General features: G+C 28.5%; 2 protein-coding genes and 1 non-coding gene across 3 annotated transcripts; all 3 read left to right on the top strand.

The window, feature by feature from the left end:
- Positions 1–16170: 16170 nt before the first annotated feature.
- LOC127064883 (soma ferritin-like) lies at positions 16171–18407 on the top strand. Its single transcript, XM_050996523.1, has 3 exons — positions 16171–16488; positions 16724–16948; positions 17516–18407. The coding sequence occupies exons 1-3, from the start codon at positions 16390–16392 to the stop codon at positions 17699–17701; spliced, it is 510 nt and encodes a 169-aa protein (XP_050852480.1). The 5' UTR covers positions 16171–16389; the 3' UTR covers positions 17702–18407.
- Trnaa-cgc (transfer RNA alanine (anticodon CGC)) lies at positions 17252–17323 on the top strand. Its single transcript has one exon. It is a non-coding gene; the product is annotated as a tRNA-Ala (tRNA).
- Positions 18386–19603, top strand: LOC127064885 (soma ferritin-like). The gene is made up of 4 exons (XM_050996526.1): positions 18386–18474; positions 18570–18789; positions 18910–19101; positions 19256–19603. The coding sequence occupies exons 1-4, from the start codon at positions 18386–18388 to the stop codon at positions 19547–19549; spliced, it is 795 nt and encodes a 264-aa protein (XP_050852483.1). The 3' UTR covers positions 19550–19603.
- The last annotated feature ends 147 nt before the right edge of the window (positions 19604–19750 follow it).

Here is a 19750-nt window from a genome sequence, read left to right on the forward strand (position 1 = left end):
AAGAAAAAAAATATATATATATTAATATATATTAATTTTATTTAGATATCTTTGATATATTCTTAAGAAGATAGTATTTTACGTAACAAATCATTTTTATTAGAATTATTTGTAATTTAAAAAAAAAAGGAATCGAAGTAATTGATGAAAGAGTATTATGAATTGTATCGATCGATCTCGAACTCTCAACGTTTTTGAAATAACGAAGGAAGAAAGGGAGAAAGAAATGAAAGAGTAGAAGAAAGTTATTCGAAACTTGCCAACGAGATTTGTCACTTTTCGCAACCGTCTGGTCTGCACTTGTTGAGAGAAATTCCACATACCGAAGGTAAACTACTGTGGATCTCATCTCTTCTAAAGATGGGTGAGTCAAACGTTCAAATACCATAGAACAATTTTAAACGTGTTAAGATATTTATTAAGATATCTGTTAGGGGTAGTTTTAACTCTTGTCGCTGCATTCCCTTCCTAACATTCTTTATTCCTACAAGCACGCACGCACGTACGTACGCACGCATGCACATAAATAAAAATTCTATTCTTTCTATTCTTAAAAAAAAAATTAATTTTTTGATTAATTTAAAGAAAAAAAATCTTGCTTTTTTTCGATCGAAAACTTATAGAAAATAACGTACAGTACATTACTATTTCGAAGAACGAACACGTGGCAGGGTCGAGAGACCCAAACACACGCCCACACAGAATACTCGGCAGACGAGCCGCCCACGTTTCGGAAAATCACGTAGCCAATCTTTTCTCCGAATCGTGAAAGAGCGCATATCGAACTTTTCTAACTCATCCTTCAATAGATCGACCTTCGAATATCAAAGTTATTACTGACGATTACCGATTCTCGTTCTTCGATTAATATCTATACCTATTTATAAATTCAGAATATTTTCAATTCAGAATTTTTTCAAACAAAAATTACAAAAAAAATAAAAGATTCTTTTTTTTTACGATCGAATGCAACTATGACGACGCATTGCGGGCACGTCGTCAAACTAATTTCTTTTCGAAGAAAAATTAGAAAAAAAGAAAAAGAAAAACTAAATAGAAGATGGAAAGATTATTGTCATCCTTAGAGATACATATATACATATATACATATATATATATGTATATATATATATATAGATATATATACATACACATATACATACATGTATATATATGAAAAATGATCGAATAAAGAGAGAAAAAAAAATGGATGATATCGAACCTCTTTCAGAAATATCGAAAAGCGTTAGGAAATAAGTAAAAATTTTCACGGTTGTCGTTTAGCCCATCGTTAATTGGGTCAAAATATGGTGCGTTTCTCTCTCATCCTCTCTCGTCATCCTGCGGCCAGTCCCACTGTATTCTCTTCGCCCCTCCACTCTCCTGGCCCTTTTCCTTGAAATGAACGTCACGTCGGGGGAGGCTATGACGTCGGTAAATGCAGTCGCAGGATTGGCCAGGAGCTCGTTGACGTCACGGGGCAGAACCTCTATATGCGCTTGCACCTCACTTCCCCTTTCCTCTCATCGTCCTCTTCCGCCGGTCTCTTCTCTTCTACCACCACTATCGTCGCCGCCACTGCTTGCGGAGGGTGCAAGTAGTCATCGCGAAAGGGTGCATGCCGGTTCAAAGCCCCAGTTTTCCAAGGCTGCCCGATCTGGTAGGTCGCCCTTCTCTTTCTCTCTTTCTCTTTCTTTCTACATAGATATAGACATATATATATATATATATCTTTCTGTCTCTCTCTTTTGCCTTGACTATCATCTTCCATACGCTATAGACGAATCATTCATCGTTTCCTTTCTTCTTAAAAGTACTTAATACTTTGTAAAATAACAAAATCATAGCATGTTAGAAATTATAGAATAAACTTAATCTATAATCAATAGATACGACATTCTGATTCGTCCGACTTCTTTTTAATATTTTACAAGATATATATATATATGTTTTTGTGTGTGTGTGTATATATACATATTCTATCGTCATCTTGTATCTACCTCGAACCTCGAGTTTCGACCTCATCGACGTCGCTCGATCTTTTTCTTAAAGTAGGTCGTTCATAAAGGTGCTTATCTAGATCGTCTTTACGTCTCACGTTCGAGGAGTTGTTCTATTCATCCCCCGCACCCCCACTATTCCTCCCCTCCTCCCTCCTTCTCATCGTACTTAGTTTACAACACTTTCGCGAATCAAGTTTTTTACTTTTTCCTTTTTCTCTCTCTCTTTCTTAGATAACATCGAGTTCTATCCAAAGTAATTTAAGAAATCCTTTTTTCTTAAATGAAATTTCGTTTGATAAATTAATATCAATTCGATAATAAAATGATAATCGAACGATAATCTTAAGTTAAATTTTGTTAACGAAATAAAAAAAAAAGAAGGATTCTTAAGGTGGTGAAAAAAGAAATATTTAGGATAAAAATTTGCAAGAGATTAGGTTCGGGATGAAATAATGTCGAGGTTTTCATAAATAAAGTCCCATTGAAGAGAATTCCACGGAAGGATGGAGTACCATGACCCGATGACCCACATATCCCATGACTTGCGTCATTCACAATCTCTCCCCACCAAAAGCCACGACAACGACACGCATCTGAAAGAGGGAAGGTTGGAAGAGAGAAAGAAGCAGTGTGTATGTATGTGTGTGTGTGTGAGAGAGAGAGAGAGAGAGAGAGAGAGAGAAGGGTAGCCAAGGATGTTTGTGATAGCAGAGTGTAAAAGAGAGAGAAAGACAGACAAATCGGAGGCACGCTACACCAAAGCACTTCTATCGAACAACGATGTCCACTTTCGATTATTCGTTTCAAGGACGCTAAGTGTCATCTTATACGTTATATCCGCAAGTGTTGAGTGCATAAGTGTATTTATTCACGTTTTATTAAATTATGATCATTTTCTTATAAAAGAAATTATTATACATTTCTTATAAAAGAAAATGATCTCTTAAAATGAATATAAAAAAAATTGATTTTTTCTTCAAACTTATGCTTTTTTCTAATTTTATATATATATATATATATATATATATATATATATATAAAATACATAGTTATTTATTTATTTGTTTGTTCGTTTTTTTATTTTTTTTATTAGTTTGTTTTATATTTGTGTATTGTATTAATTTTTCTGAAAACATTTTTTTTGAAGGAAATACAGAGTATATGATCGAAACAGCGAATAAAATTTGCAAAGTAAAATAGAAGCACAGTAGGGAAATTATTGTCTTTTTACTGTAAGATTTGTGGATGGGTACCATGGTGTGCCGTTGCTTGGCAACCCATCCTGGGTCAATGGGATACGCGTTCGCGAGAAAAAGTAGGTCAACCTATGAGATCTTCGCGTCTTCTTGAGTTCTTACAACGAGAAAGTAGACGAATGAATAAAAAAAAATGTATCTTTCTTCTTTCTCACAATTACTATTAATCTTAGAAAAAAAGTCTAGGCTAATTTTTTTATACGAGTGAAATTATAATATAATATACATTTCGATTGATAATAACTCTCTAAATAATATATTTCAATAATAATTCTCTTTAAATAATATTAACGAAGAATAATCATGTGAATCGTGAAAAAAGAAAAAATTAAAAAAAAGAGTAAAGACAAAAAAGTGAAATGTCAATGATTATACTAATTATAGTTCGAGCCTTAGTCCTCGTTAGGCATGTAATCTACTCTTTACACGCTTCAATTCCTCGCTTAACACTATTCTTGTGACATCGATATTACTCCTGGATGAGTCATACTAATGGTTAAAGTTGTTGCTTCTATTTTTGAGTATTTTATATTACAAAAAAGAAAAGAAAAAAATTCAACCGTACGATTACTCGACGACATTTTCAAAAGAAGAATGTCAAATCTTGTGACATCGACATTTTATTCTAACGAGCGATTCTAACGGTCAAAGTTGTTGCATCTATTTTTAAATATTTTTTAAAGGGTGTACCAAAGATTTTCAAATAGATCAAAAATTCCTAAATGTTTTTAAAAATCAATTACTTTTTTCTCGATTAAACGTTTTAGACTACTTTTATTCCGGATTACAAAAAAATTTCTATAATTTTGTAACTTTACAATATGAAAAATGAATTAACTTAAGAAGTACTCAAGAAAGAGCAATCGATTTTTAAAAATTATTTAAGAACTTTTGATCCCACCATGTACTAAAAGAAGAAAAAAATACAAAAAAAATATATAAAACGTCTTTTGAAGTGTAGAAAAAATTAATTTGATAAATAGTCGACAATAATTGGAAGGAAAAGATCTTATGAAAAAAAAAAAGAAAAAGGGAAAGAAAAAAAAATTCTTCAAATAAGATCAAAAAGTAAGTCGCCCTTGGCTCATCTTCGCGATCTCTCCTACTAACCCGAATACCTATACGGAAGGTGACGCGCGCTATTTATAGAACCACCCCCGACGAACGACCCCACTACGAATGCTACGTGACAAAGATCTGCGCTAGGCGCAAAGGAAAATTTAATCGTCTGGTATTTTTATTACCAGGCTTATCTACCTTATAATACATATTTTACATAATGTAGATATATACATATATATTGGATTGATTAATAGGTATTGTTAACATTTCTTTTTAATATCTTTTATGTTAATAAGTAATAATATTAATCCATTATTTTTAATTAAAAATTTCACACAAATAACAATGTTATTTGTATATTCAAAATTATTAATGTTTAATAAGTATAAATTATATTTAGTAGAGTATTATACTACTATTGTAGTAGTAGTATATTTATTTTATCAATGTAGTATAGTTTACAATTTTTATAATTATTACTATATTGAATTTTTACTAATATTAATTACGGTACTATAATAATAGATAGATTACTAGATTATAGTACTATATTAAATATAATATTATAACTCTGGTATATTATATAATTTTTTGATAAATTAGAAAAATTGAGTTATAGAAGATTAGAAATTATCAGATATAAAGGATTCGCGAGAAGAAATTATTTTAAATACTATTTTAGGTTTATAATTATTTAAAAAAAAAATTCGAATCACTTATTATGACTAAAATGATTTCCTTAGGTTTTTTTAGTGCAGTTAATATTAGAAAGAAAAAAGTTGATCAATGATTAAACAAAAATTAATTGACTAAACAAATTTTCAAATTACATATATTCAATTTTAAATTTTATACCTTTCTCTATAACTTGCCCGAATTTATCAGCTAAATAACAAAATTTACTTCTCTTATCTCTCTCTCTCTCTCTCTCTCTCTCTCTCTCTCTCATCCATTTCAATTTTCATCCCTTCTATTGCTTAGGTTCTTTACGTACTACTCTTTATTGATATATCGTATCGTCTCTTTTCAAGATAGCAGAGAATGAGTTCATTGCCCTGGCGCAAGCGTATTGCACTCTGACATTGTCGTCAGAAGCGACATTTTAGCACGTCATCGATGTAACGCGATTATAAACATTATCATTATCGGTCCAGCTATATATTCGATGATTAGAGAGAAAAAAAAAGAGAACGTATCTATGTCGTCAATGATGACGACAATCGACATCATATAGATAACGTAATAAATTATTATTATCATTATCGCCATTATCTAGAGTCAATTAAGTGTAGAATTGCATCATAAATATTATGAGGGATGAACACCATTATACTAATTTAAGTACTCATTTGTGAAAAGATCGAGTTAAGGACTTGAATCGGGCGCACGGGATCCGAATATGAATCTAGATATAACACCCAATATATCTCATAAATATCTTAAACAAGATAAACGTGATTGATATCGTAAATGGAAAATTGGATATAAATTTTTTAAACAAAAAGATACAATGATAATAAATTTATATACTTATTTGATTTGCGATCAAATAAAAATTCGTTATAAATTATTAAATGATACATAATGAAAATTTAGATTACAAAAAAAAATAAATAAATAAATAAATAGTGATTTCAGCAAATAAAGGAGACGCTCTCTTTCTCCCTCTAAGAGATGAAGGAAAGAACGTGGAAATCCATGGAACTGATACGAAACTGCAATACCGAGGTAGGTCGATAAGAGTTCACTGGGCACACATTAGTGCACAGTGGTTGGATAGTGCAGAAGTTGGTAAATGCAGCGAAAGACAAATGTTTCTGACACGTTGGTAAAACCGTATTACAGGATTACGTATCGATAAACGTGATAAAGAATTGCATTATTCAAAGAGTAACGACCCGCGACCATTTTCTTAGACATCTTTAGACACATCGATAACTATCGCCATGTCCGACCTAATCTATGACTATTCTACTCGAAGCTAAATAAGTAGAGAATGGACGTACGGACATCGTTGTTTCATTTTTTTCTTGTTTCCTTCCTTTTATTTATATTTTATCGGAAAATTTATCATATTGTTTCTCTTTTTTATATATATAAAAAATATATTTTTGTTAAAAATCTATTTAAAAAGGTATATATATATATATATATTCATATATATCATCATCTAATTCGAGTCTGCTTGAAATTCGATAAATATTATATAATTTTACAAAATTGTAAATAAATCATTTACAAATGAAAAGATTTATCGAAAATTATAAAATATATATAAATATAAATATACGTGTACATAACGAGGATTGAATAAACAGATCTTTAACGATCCAATTCAAATCCATTGGAAGATAAATATCACATATTTTTGCAAAAAATAATTAAACTATCATTGCAAGTAACAAAATATATTGATCAAATCTGTGAAATAAATAAATAAATATATATATATATATATATATATATAACGAAGGTTGAATAAATAAATTTCTAATGATCTAATTTAGGGATTTATAGGATCTGTCCGAAGATCAATGGATTTATAAATATCACATATTTTTGCAAAAAAAAATAAAAAAAAGAAATAAATTACTGTTATAAAATGTGAAAACAAAGATCATTTAACATTCACTAGATCTATTGATCCTCGAAAAAAGCGGAAAAAGAAAAGAAAAAAAAAAAGAAACATATGATATTTCTACGCCAATGAAATTGACAAGGCTTCCCGTGGGGTAGCTAGGATTAATCCCGTTTACTTCGGGCAGATTTAAGGCTTCTTATGCAACTTTACGTCCGGAAGAACCTACGCTATTGGTCTCCGAACGTATTTTCACAAAAAGAGACGAATAATATCCTTTAATTATTCCTAATTACATATCTGCATATACATATATATATATGTGTGTGTGTATGTATATATATATATCTTACTTATAAGAATTAATCATCGATCGTTTTTTCTTTTTAGTATTATTTTATAAAACGTTAGAATAAAGTAATACAAATGTAAAACAAAAGTATCTAGATGATTTTAAAAATCATTTATCCTTTTTCAAGACTTTCATTAGGCATTTAATTAGTCTTTGTAATTTTACGAGCCGAGTTTGTAGTTTTACAATCTAAATAAAGAGAAAGTTAACCTAAGGAGTTTCGAAAAAGAGTAATTGATATTTAAAGTCATCTAGAAACTTTTAGATCGTCCTGTATAAATATTCAATGATATACTTAAAATTTTTTAAGTCGTGTCTAATGACTGAGATGTGTATGTGTGTATGTGTATATGTGCGCGTATATATATATATATATATATATATATATATAGAAAGAGAGAGAATATAAATTATAAATTAAGTAAAAATTAAGAAAACGAAAGTTACGTTATTATTAATAATGATTTCTCAATTAGAAATCCCAACTTCGTCTTGTCAACCCTCCTGTCACGTTATACCAATCTTTTAGAGCTGCCGCGTGGTTCGTTGCCCATATACACTGTATCGTATAACCGATTCTATAGACAATGGCGTAGGAAATAAAAATCTTTTTGAATTTATAATATATCACTTATATCAAACTTTATTATTTAAAAACAATCTATGAATATTTATCTAGTCGATCATTAATAATAATATAATATAGAAAAATGAAGAAATAGAAGAAGTAAGAAGAAATAAAAAGGAAAAGAAGAAGATAGAAGGCAGAAGAAAACAAAAAAAAAGAAAAGATAAAATAGGCAAGCCGTCTTATGTTTCTGTCTTATTTCATTGTAAATTTGCGATATGAAATATGACATAAACTTAAGATGGGTACCTATATGTTCGACGAGTTTTGATTGGATTAAAAGGATGATCATCTACAGATTAAAACAGAAGAAATTGTAAGTAATAAATTGATCCAAAAGTTTAATTCCTTTTGCTATTTCATATCTTTCATCCTCTCTCTCTCTCTCTCTCTCTCTCTCTCTCTTCAGTAAAACGTATCAATTATTATTATTAATTAATAATTAACTCGAATCGATTAACAATTGATTCTTGACTTTAAGAATTTTATAAACAGGTATCGGAATTTATAAAACTGGATGATGATTAATTGAATTCATGAGAATCTAAAATTATCATGATTTAATGAGAGAAAAGGAGAAGAAGAAAGAGGTTTGAGTAACAGTCAGTGGAGAAGAAGCAAGTTGGGCCAGGCAGACGGGCGAAGCCTGAGCCAAGGGTGCTAAGCCCTGAATCCTAAAAAGTGTTTGGAGCTTACTCGGCTAGTGTTACCCCCTAGTATACCCCTCAAACCCTCTTTCTACATTGGCAGGGGCGTAACGTGTCCACTCTAACGCATTCCTATCTCACCTTGCTACGCTTTTCTTCCTCTCTCTCTCCTTCTCTGTCTTATAAAGTAGGATCAAAGGGATGAGAAAATTTTGAAAAAAAATATATATATATAGTTGTATATATAGATATCATTTATATAGGTATATATATATCTATTCGAGTACATTATTAGTATTATAATATATAATCTTAATTGTTAAAATGTTTATTCGTATTTTAAAAAGACACAAAAATATTATGTAATCAGGATTTATACATTTTATTTTATCTTAAATTAGAAAGTAAGACGTTCACAATTTTTCAAAAAAGGATATTATTATATGTGTATGTATGTATGTATGTATATATATATATATGTATGTATGTATGTATGTATGTATGTATGTATGTATGTATGTATGTATGTATACACACACACACACACACACACATATATATAAATACATTAAGTATTTATTATACTTAGTAGTATAGTATTATACTTATACTATATAAATAAATACTACAATATATATATATACACACACGATACAATAGTGTTATTATAACATTACCATTTATTATATATATGTGTATATATATATATTTATTTACAGTAAATATAGTTATATATAGTAAACATATATTATATATTTACTTATTAGTACAGCAGGATATTTATATATATATATATATATATATATATATATATATATATATATATATTATGCTTTTATACATATATATGTAATATGACTTAGACCTATGGGTATGTATTCAAACAGATTACATAATCGTGTTATAATAATCAGAACTGTAGACAAGTCTATTTAAATTCTAAAGGTCTCTATAAGTTTTCTTTATATCTGAAAATAAAAAATAACAAAGATTTAATTTTTTAAATCGATCATCGTAAAGTAATAGATCAGGATGTAGGGAAAGAAAAGAAAAGAAAAAGAAAAGAAATCATGATTTAATCATTTCTCTGTGAGAAGGAAATAGAAGGATGCACGACTGTGCCAAAGGAATAAGAATCAAAAAGAAGAATTGTGAGTCGAGTTAGTCTCTACAGGGAGCACAGACAGGGAGACAGGTATGAAAATTAGGTCGTCCTAATGCCGGATCCCACTATTTACCGAACGGGGTAATTGCTTCACGTCGGTATGTATGTGGGGTACGTTTTAAGGATTCACCTCTTCACAATATCATTAAACACTACCACCAACGGCACCACTGCCAGACGGCATTAGTCGGGTCAGAAGATAGAGTTATATAATAAAGTATTTGGGAGACTCGTTAATTTACGCGATCAACGTCAAAATAGATTATTGACGTAACTATCAAAAAAAGGAAAAAAATAAACAAACAGATCAACAGGAAAACGATCAAAAAAAAAAAAAGAAAAAATACATAGATCATAAGAATCAAGGGAAAAAAAGAAGAAAAAAAATCATATACGTCCGCGAGCACGCACACATACATACACACACACACACATTCTATCGAGACTTGTTAATGAATTAATCAAAATTCGTTATTATAATGAAAATACCAAAAAAAAAGGAAGAGAGAAAGAAATGATCTGTTTTAATAGGTAGAAATCATGTTTCAGAAAGGAATAGTGAAAGGAAAGGAGAAAAAATGAAAAAAAAAAAAATTAAAGTTAGGAAAAATTTAGATAAGTATGCGGATAAAGATGATACTGAAATAAAAATTGGATATTCGGTAGATATGTATGGAATATGTCAAAGCTATGCGATTCGATCGTGTCTGACTTCGGTTAACGCAAATACGATTTTGCTCGTAATACTGGCTGTGCCCTTATTTCCGAAGAAACACGTGTCTTGCGAGCTTAAAACCGAACAATCATTGGTCCCCTATTTCTAAAGCCATAGTTTCATTGGTCAATGGATTAGGTAACCACGTGGTGTGTTAGTATATAACGAAGGGTGAACTAAGAAACTAACGGCAGTTGTGCTCGAACAGTGCAACGGAAATAACGAGTGCGAACTTTCTTTTTCATCGATTTATTGTTCGTGCAGTGTCTCGTTATAACTTTTACTACCGTTGATTTTTAAGTGTCCCCGATTAAAACACTTTTGATATTAAACATTTAATGTTTGCATCAGGGTCGCATCTATTTAGTTATTTATCTTTTATTTTTTATTTTCATTTTCTTTTCTTTTTTTTTTTTATTTCTTTTTCTTTAGTTCTTCCGTTATATTTTTTCTTTTATTTCTTTTCTTTCTTTTTTGTTTTTAAGATAAGTTTGTACGCACGAAGTGCCAAGAAAAGGATACACATTTGTGAAAAATATCGAATATAATTTTCTCGAAAGCTGATCTCTTTCGAGTTTGAAAGAAGACAAAATTTCTTCTGAAAGTATCAACGTGCACATTGGATCTTCGATCGTCGTCATGGATCATCGGCAAGGGATCATTCCTGGATTGCAAACGGTTGAAATTTAAAAAAAAAGGGGGGTTTAAAGATCAAGTCATATCGACTCGTGAAGATAAAAGTTTAAAGAAGAATAAAAGAAAAAGAAGCATCAAGGTCTACGATCTTCTTCTTCTTTTTTTTTTCTTCTTTATCTTTCTCTTTTTCTTTCTTTGCTTAATCATGAAGTTATCAGATATTACCAAGGATACAATTGTAAAAGAAAAGTATCAAGGATGAACAGTGTTTAGTATAAAGTCGGTGAGATATGCAAACGACACTAGGTTTCTAGTAAGTCCAACATACATAGTAGAAAAAGATCGAAGGCACTGAATTTTGTATTTGAGTTGAAACATTCTAGGGAAGCTATATAGTCACCAGCAGATGTTCAAGCACCCACAGCTATAGTCTTTTACCGACTTACTTTACTTTTAGCAAAAAGAAAAACGTTCTCGCACTATGCACACGCATAACTATAAGATATATATATGTGTATATATATATATGTATATATATATATATATATATATATATATATAGACACATACACACACACACCCACACACATAGGTCCTATGTATAGTTATGTATCTATCTTTCTCTAACAACCCCCTTCCAACCGTCTCTCTGTCTCGCAGACCATTTTTTCTTACCGATCGAATATCAGAACACTTTTGAAGGATGTCAATTGATTTTATAAAGTATGATATAACGCGAATATTTTCTAATCTAATTCTAATACTATATTTAATGTCCGTGATCGCGTTGCTAAGAAAAAAAAATATCTGAGGAAAGAGAGAAAATTAGAAATTAATTTACATCGAACCTATTAATTTTATATAATGGACAAAAATTAGCACTTGTTAAAGAGAAAGAAAAGAAAAAAAGAAATTTAGATATCGATTAGGAAAACATTTTTCTTAATATTCGAAAATGAACAAAATTTGTCCATATTTGTATTAATTATTTTGATCGTAGGAATCGATTAAATGTTAAACGATCTTTCATTTCTCTTAATTCGATATATTTAATTTGAAATTTTTATAATTTCTATAGAAACATCTATACAAATCTATATCATTTATATAAAATGTATTTCGCAAAAACAAAATCAAAAAAAAATTACATATACCGTGAAACGAAATTAAAAGAAAAAAAATTAATAAAAATGAAGGAAAAGAAAGATCGACGAATACATTTATCACACGCGATCAAGGAACACTATTGGACCCCAGTGCAGCTGCTGGCCACTGCACAAGATTAGACATAAGACTCTTGTGCGTGTGACAGCGGCTATGATGGGGCTTCCATGGAACATCAAGGTCAATACGTCGATGGAAATGTGGTGTACCGCTGTAAGAGAATCTTAAAAACATAAAAGTTTTTATCACCTTTATCGGCTTGATTTCTTCGACACAACGTTGTTCCACCGAGACCGAAGACTTATCGTGTGGAATATTATAATCCTTACTGTTAAATATATAAAAAAAAAAGAAAAGAAAAAAACGAGAGATTTTTTCGACGTCAACCTATTGGCTAAGAAGAAAGATATAAATCTTATATTTTTGATCTACTTCGAGAACAAAAGAAAGAAATTATCTGCCATTTTTAAAATTATATAAAATTTGACAAATTTCTTCATGATAAATTATTTTATTCAAATAATGTTTCGTGCTAATACTTTCTGTATATCTTTCGCAAAATATTATAATAATCTATTTGGATGTTGGATGATAATGCGTCATGGTTGTATGATATTGTTAAATTTATAGTAAAGTTCATATCATGTCATATACATTTTTGTATGCAATATACATATTTATTGCATCACGTTCATATTTTAAAACAATATAATTATATATTTTTATCTTTAATATATTTTTCTTATATCTGTTATTATATAGTATTTTTAAAATTATTGTTTACAATTCGATGACTACATTACAATTTAGAATTCATAGAATGATAAACATTTCAACTTATAGTTCCAATTTATAAAAATAAAAAAGTATTATATACTTAGAGCATTATATATAACGAAGATTATTGTCACTGTATTGGAATGACATATATTAGTTGTAATAAATAAACGTCCATGATCTAAATAAGATTAAAACTAATAGCAAAGATATACATACATACATACATACATATATATATATATATATATATATATATAATATAAATATATGAAGAAATAATAATGTAAGAATAATGTAATATAATTACATAATATTAATCTTTCTACAAATTAAATACTATCAAGATAGCACATAATATTCATAAATATTTTTATGAACTAAGAATATTCTTAATTTTAGAATATTCGAATCGAATATTATACAAACACACGTAGGATTACAATCGGAAATCGTATATTTTTAATAGAAAAAAACATTTTTAGAATATACTATATTGAGTTTATTTATTGCACATTTTAATTGCATCTGCACAGTAGTGAAAAATCGAGATTAAATTAATCGTAAAAGAACCCTTTAGATCATACGCACCACAAACGAGAATTTAGGCGACCGTATTTGTAATGATTATTCTTTGGTGTCGTGTCTCTTTAACATACATGCGTGCTATTTATTCGTGTGTGCATCGTTTTAATCCGAGGTAATTATTCTTCTTTTTTTAAATAATACTATTCATTCCCGTGGAACACGATTAAGCATGGAGTAACTACAATCTAAAAACTTTTTTATTAATTTTATTTCTCTCCTTTCCTTTTTTATTATCTACATACGTACAGTGACTCTTAAAAATATTCGGATACTGCAAAATATAACTAACTTTATTTCAGCACGATAATTTGATTATCTGCTTATTTTTTTTTTTCTTTTTTTTTTATAAATCAATGCCAAAAAAATCCTAATATTATAATGATTTTTCTTCTACAATTGAAAATTATATACCCAAATATTATCAAAAATTAAATAAATATAAATATAATAAAAATAAAACAAATTTAAAAATATGTATAATAAATGTTGTAAAGATATATAAACGTTAATTATAAAATTGTATTTTTAATTATTTTTTTAAATAAAAAAAATGTCGATTAAATTCATTTATTTAATCGCGTGTAAACCTCTTTAATATATATATTTAAATAATTACAGTTATTCTAAAAAGCATAATGTCTATTTTCAAAAGCAATTAAATTCTTTTTTCCAGAAGGAAAACAAGCAATAATTAAAATACAATGGAAATTAATAATACAATAGAAATTAATAAATGTTCAAATTAAAAAATCGTTAATGTTAATTAATAAATAATATTAACACTTTAACATTCTCAAGTTATATTATTTTTGAAAATAATAACATATGTTTATAAAACATTTTATTAGAATACTTATGGAATATTCTATAAATATGTATAAAATATTATATAGAATATTGGATAAATTGTTCTATTCATAATCAATAAACATTTAAGATAGTGCATTTCAATATAAACATACTGTAAATATATAAGAATATACTATAAAATATTCGAAATATTTCAGAAGAATATTCATTGAAAGTTCATGCAAATTTTTTGATATTTTGGATATTTTATATTCAAAAAAAGATTTATATTGAATTAAAATGTACAATAAAATAATTCAAGTCTATGTTTCTTATAATAAAATTTATATGAAAATTAAAAATTTTTAAGTTAAAGTTTTAATGTAAAGAATATATGATAAAACATAATTTCTTTTGAACTATTCTAAACCATAAAAATTTCATATTTCAACTTTTTCGCGCCACTCATTTTTCCCATTTTTAAAAGGAAAACGATTCTACAAAATATTTTTGATTTAGATAATATATAAACAATACAAAATTATAGTTTTCAATTTCACAGTTTTTATATATATCATACATATATATATATATAGTCTTATATATAAATTTGGGAAAATTTGAATTTTAACGAATCTGGCAAAATAAATAGAATTCCGACATCGTATCATTTATCTAAGAAAATATAAGTTTATTGAAAATAATATATATTTTCTAAGTGTAAAAATTGCACACACAAAACTGTAAAATTGATATTTTCCCTATAATTAATATAAAAATTAATTTGATATAATTTTAATGTTACAATTCCAAAATATACGATTTTCGTTCCAGTTCGTTTAGCGAACTCTAGCGGATATTATAATTATTATATAGTATCACTGTATTATCGACTGTAGTCTCTTTAGATCCAATCTCTATAAATATTTTAACACATTTAAATTTCTATTACTCTGTAATCACACATTGGTTAGAAAAAAAGAAACTTTTGAATTCAACTACTAGTTGGCGCTTCGATCGCTCTATTTTAACTCGACGTTTTCTATCACGACACCATTATATTCGATACTGCATAAAAGTATGGATGTTATACAATGGATGTTATACAATACTTATACATACAAATAGAAATGGATAAATGTTTGGAAAGAAAACAAATATTTTATAATTTTTGAAGAAAACTAATTTCTATTTCATGAACAATTCTAATTATATCCATAATAAATAAATATGTTATAATATTATTTGTACGATAACCAATAGCATTGCTCGAACTACAAGAATTCTCAAATACAATTGGTCAGCCGACGAAATTTATCTATATCATCTGTATACAATGCAACAATAATTTAATTCGAGAAATAAAAGTTAAATAAAATAATTACGTAGTAGTAATATTAAATGTATCAACGACTTCTAGATTCTAATTAATAAAAAAATAAAATAATAAAAAAAAAACAATAAATAGAAGAGAAATAAGAAACCACGAAGTTCAAGGCAAATTATTATTACGTCGATAAAGCACACCTGTGTTGACATTAAAATTTAAATAAAAACCAAAAGAGAAAGAGAATAAAAGAAAAAAAAAGCAACAAAAAAGAAAGTTATCTATTATTGTTTTAAATCTATTCTTTACAAATTAAAAATTACCATCTAAATGTTATTTTTAATTCCATTCGTCAACAAAAATATCAAAATGTAAAATCTGTTTGTAAACAAGCTTGTTATTTTTGTCAAGGTTCTATCTACAATAAATATATATATTATAAAGTATATATGTAGACATATGTTACTTATCTACAGCGAACGCGCAATCGCCTGCAAACGTTCATCCATTCTGCAGTTCATGCGTAACCTCGTTGCAGATTGTTTTGAAAGAAGAAACCGACAAAGTGTGTCCTTCGTGAAAGAAGTATACATAACGTGAAATTATCAAACATTACATATCACACGTACACACACATATATACACATATATATCTAATCCACACACGTAATTAAAAGGAAAAATAAAAAATCTATCGAAATCATGAGTCTAGTAAGGCAAAATTTTCATAAGGAGTGCGAGGAAGGATTAAACAGACAAATTAACATGGAATTATATGCAAGTTACGTCTATTTGTCTATGGTATATAATGATTAATATATAATAAATATAAATATTTTAATTTCATTTTATTTGTTTCTTTTTTTTTCGGGAGAGGAGAAAAGAGGTAGATAAGAGAGAAAGGTGGAAAATAAAAATATATATTACACCGTAGTATTTCATCCCTTTTCGATAAGAAAAAATAAAGTACAGTAGAGTTATACATCGAGTCGTCTCTGTAATTTTCAGTCACCTAGCATTTATTGATCATTTTCAGGCGTACTACTTCGACAGAAGCGACGTCGCATTACCGGGTCTCTATAAATACTTTAAAAAATCTTCCGACGATGAACGCGAACATGCAATGAAATTTTTGACGTATCAGAATAAAAGAGGTGGCGATGTTGTTTTTACGGCTATTGAAGCACCTGCGAAAAATGATTGGTTATCTGCGAAGAGTGCAATGACGGAGGCATTGAAATTGGAACAAAAAGTCAACGAGGTATGTACGAGTTAAATTGTATTGTTCAACAAAGAAAAAAAAGGAAAAAAGAAAAAAGTGTGTGTGTGTACATTCATTCTTATTTTATGAATTATGTGGACGACAATAGTTTCGATATATTTTCACGTGTATTATTTCTTCGTATATTCTCGCTCTCTTCCTTTTTTAACGAAGCAGTGATAAAGTGTCCTTGAAGATTACGACGCATGTCAGTTAATTCAATTAATCACAAGTTATTATCGATGTGAGACTTCGAAATATTCTAACATGGTTAGTTTAAGTTACGTGAAAGAGTGTAAGACAGGGGGTGTAACTCAGTGGTAGAGTGTCCGCTTCGCATGCGGAAAGTCCTGGGTTCAAATCCCAGCTCCTCCAACGACCAATTTTTTTTTCTTTCTTTCTTTTTTTTTTTTTCTTAATTCTATATTATTTTCTATCCTCTCCCGTCGCAGACTTTTTCCTTTTTTTACAATGTTTTTATTTTTTTAATTATTTCTATAAAAAAAAAGAAAATAGAAAAAACGAATCATGTCGTTTATTACATTTATGACACGTTTCTTTTGTTAGAGTCTATTGGAATTACACGCCATTGCTGGGAAACATTCCGATGCAAATTTTATGGACTATTTGGAGACAGAATTTCTTCAAGAACAAGTGGACTCGATCAAAGAAATCGCCGATTACGTTACAAATCTCGAATTGGTGGGGGATGGTCTTGGAATTTACGTGTTCGATAAGGAAATGAAAGAGTGAAATTACATCGTCTAATTTTTCTTTCCTTATAAAATACAATTTTCAAATACATCGCATAAATAGATAAGTTTTATCTTTATAATCTTAATATATTATATATATATATATATATATATATATATATATATATATATATATATATATATAACACACACACACACACAGGATGAATCAAAAGTTCCTATGTGATTTAAGAGATTATTTTTTCTTAAGACTTGCTAGGTACATTTTTTCAAATTGTAATACTGCAAGCCCGGGAATTTTTTCATAATTTGAAAAAAAAAAGAATAATTAAACCTAAAAAGTCTCGAAAAAGAGTAATTGATTTTTAAAATCACAAGAACTTTTGGCCCATTCTGTATAAATATTTATGTATGTATGGATATATGCACGTGTATACACGTATTCATTCATAAAATAAGAAATTAGAAATAGGAACGCATATGTCATTGTTATCTACGATCCTGCGACATATGGAAAAAATGCCAATCCGCATGGCTTTCGCTTTCATTCGATTAATCATAATTCATAATGATCGAATAGAAGGAAATTATAAAGTCGACACACACACATATATTTAAAAACGTAGATATTATAAGTGCAAAATTAATGTAACAGATATATACAATATAAATTTTAAACAAATGTAAAGAATTAAATTTACGTAAAAAAAAAAATAATAAAATGTTGGCAACGTTGCTGCGAAGATGTAATTGTCTATGTAACCTCCAAATTAAAATATATCAAATTAAAAATGACCAATTATTTTGCAAGTAAGTTTTCAAAAAACAGTCATATGAAAAAAAGAAAAGAAAAATTAATATTTTAGAAATATTGTCCTATTTAATAACAATAAATCGATTTTTAGCAACTTTCTCAATTCTAATATCAAAGGAAATTTTGTTACAACGTGTATAAAAGAAAATTCAAAGAAGGTATCGCCCGACGATAGTGCCATCTGCATCGACAAACCACTCGAATGGCCGACCGGGAAAAGAGCTCATTTTAAATTTCACGAAGAAACTGAAGCTGCTATGAATAAACAAATAAATGCCGAATTTAAAGCTTTTTATTATTATTTATCTTTGGTAAGAAAAGAATATGATATTACGAATCATACATAAAAAAAAAAACAATCTCATCATTTTGCGCTTATCCCTTACATATATATATATATATATATATATGTATATATATATACAAAAAAGGCGGCATATTTTGGGCGCGTAGATGTTGCATTGCCAGGTTGCGAGTCATATTTCATGCAAATGCATCAAGAAGAGCATGAGCATGCTTTAAGATTCGTCGATTATGTTAAAATGCGCGGTGGTCAAGTAATATTATGTCCGATTTTACCACCAGTTGATCCAGATTGGAAGTGCCCTCTTCATGCCTTTAAAGTAAACATTTATATATAATATATTACATTTTTAATCTGATATACATGACGAAAACGGCAATTATTTTTCCATAATCGATTCTATCCATAATTTTATCTAATTTCATATGTATGCATACATATATATATATTTGATAAACATAATCAAAAAACAGACTGCATTGGGACTCGAGATAGAAATCAGCGAACAATTGGTTGATGTCAATACGATAGCTGAAAAACATGGTGACTTGAACGCAAGTGATTTCATTATCACAGGTTTTATGGAAAATCAAATGAAAAGCGTCAATGAAATGGCGAGATTCGTAACGGTTTTATCAGGCATAGGCGATCAAGCACTGGCACGTTTTGTTTTCGATAAGGATTTACTCGATAATCACGTATCATCGGAATTTAATGTTATTAAAAAAAAATTACGTTTTAAGATAAATGAAAAAGTAAATGGATAAAATCGTTTATCCTTTGTGATATTCTTTTTTTAAATTGTATATATGAATGCGTGTATATGTATGTATGTGTGTGTGCATGTACATATGTGTGTATGCTATGTGCGTGATGATTTACGCACGCGCGCGTGCGTAGTATGTGTATATAACTACCAAAAAGTAATAACCGCATTATATATTAAAAAAAATTTGATAAAGTTATAT

This window comes from Vespula vulgaris, chromosome 6, assembly GCF_905475345.1.
Source record: "Vespula vulgaris chromosome 6, iyVesVulg1.1, whole genome shotgun sequence".
NCBI classification, from domain to species: Eukaryota; Metazoa; Arthropoda; class Insecta; order Hymenoptera; family Vespidae; genus Vespula; species Vespula vulgaris.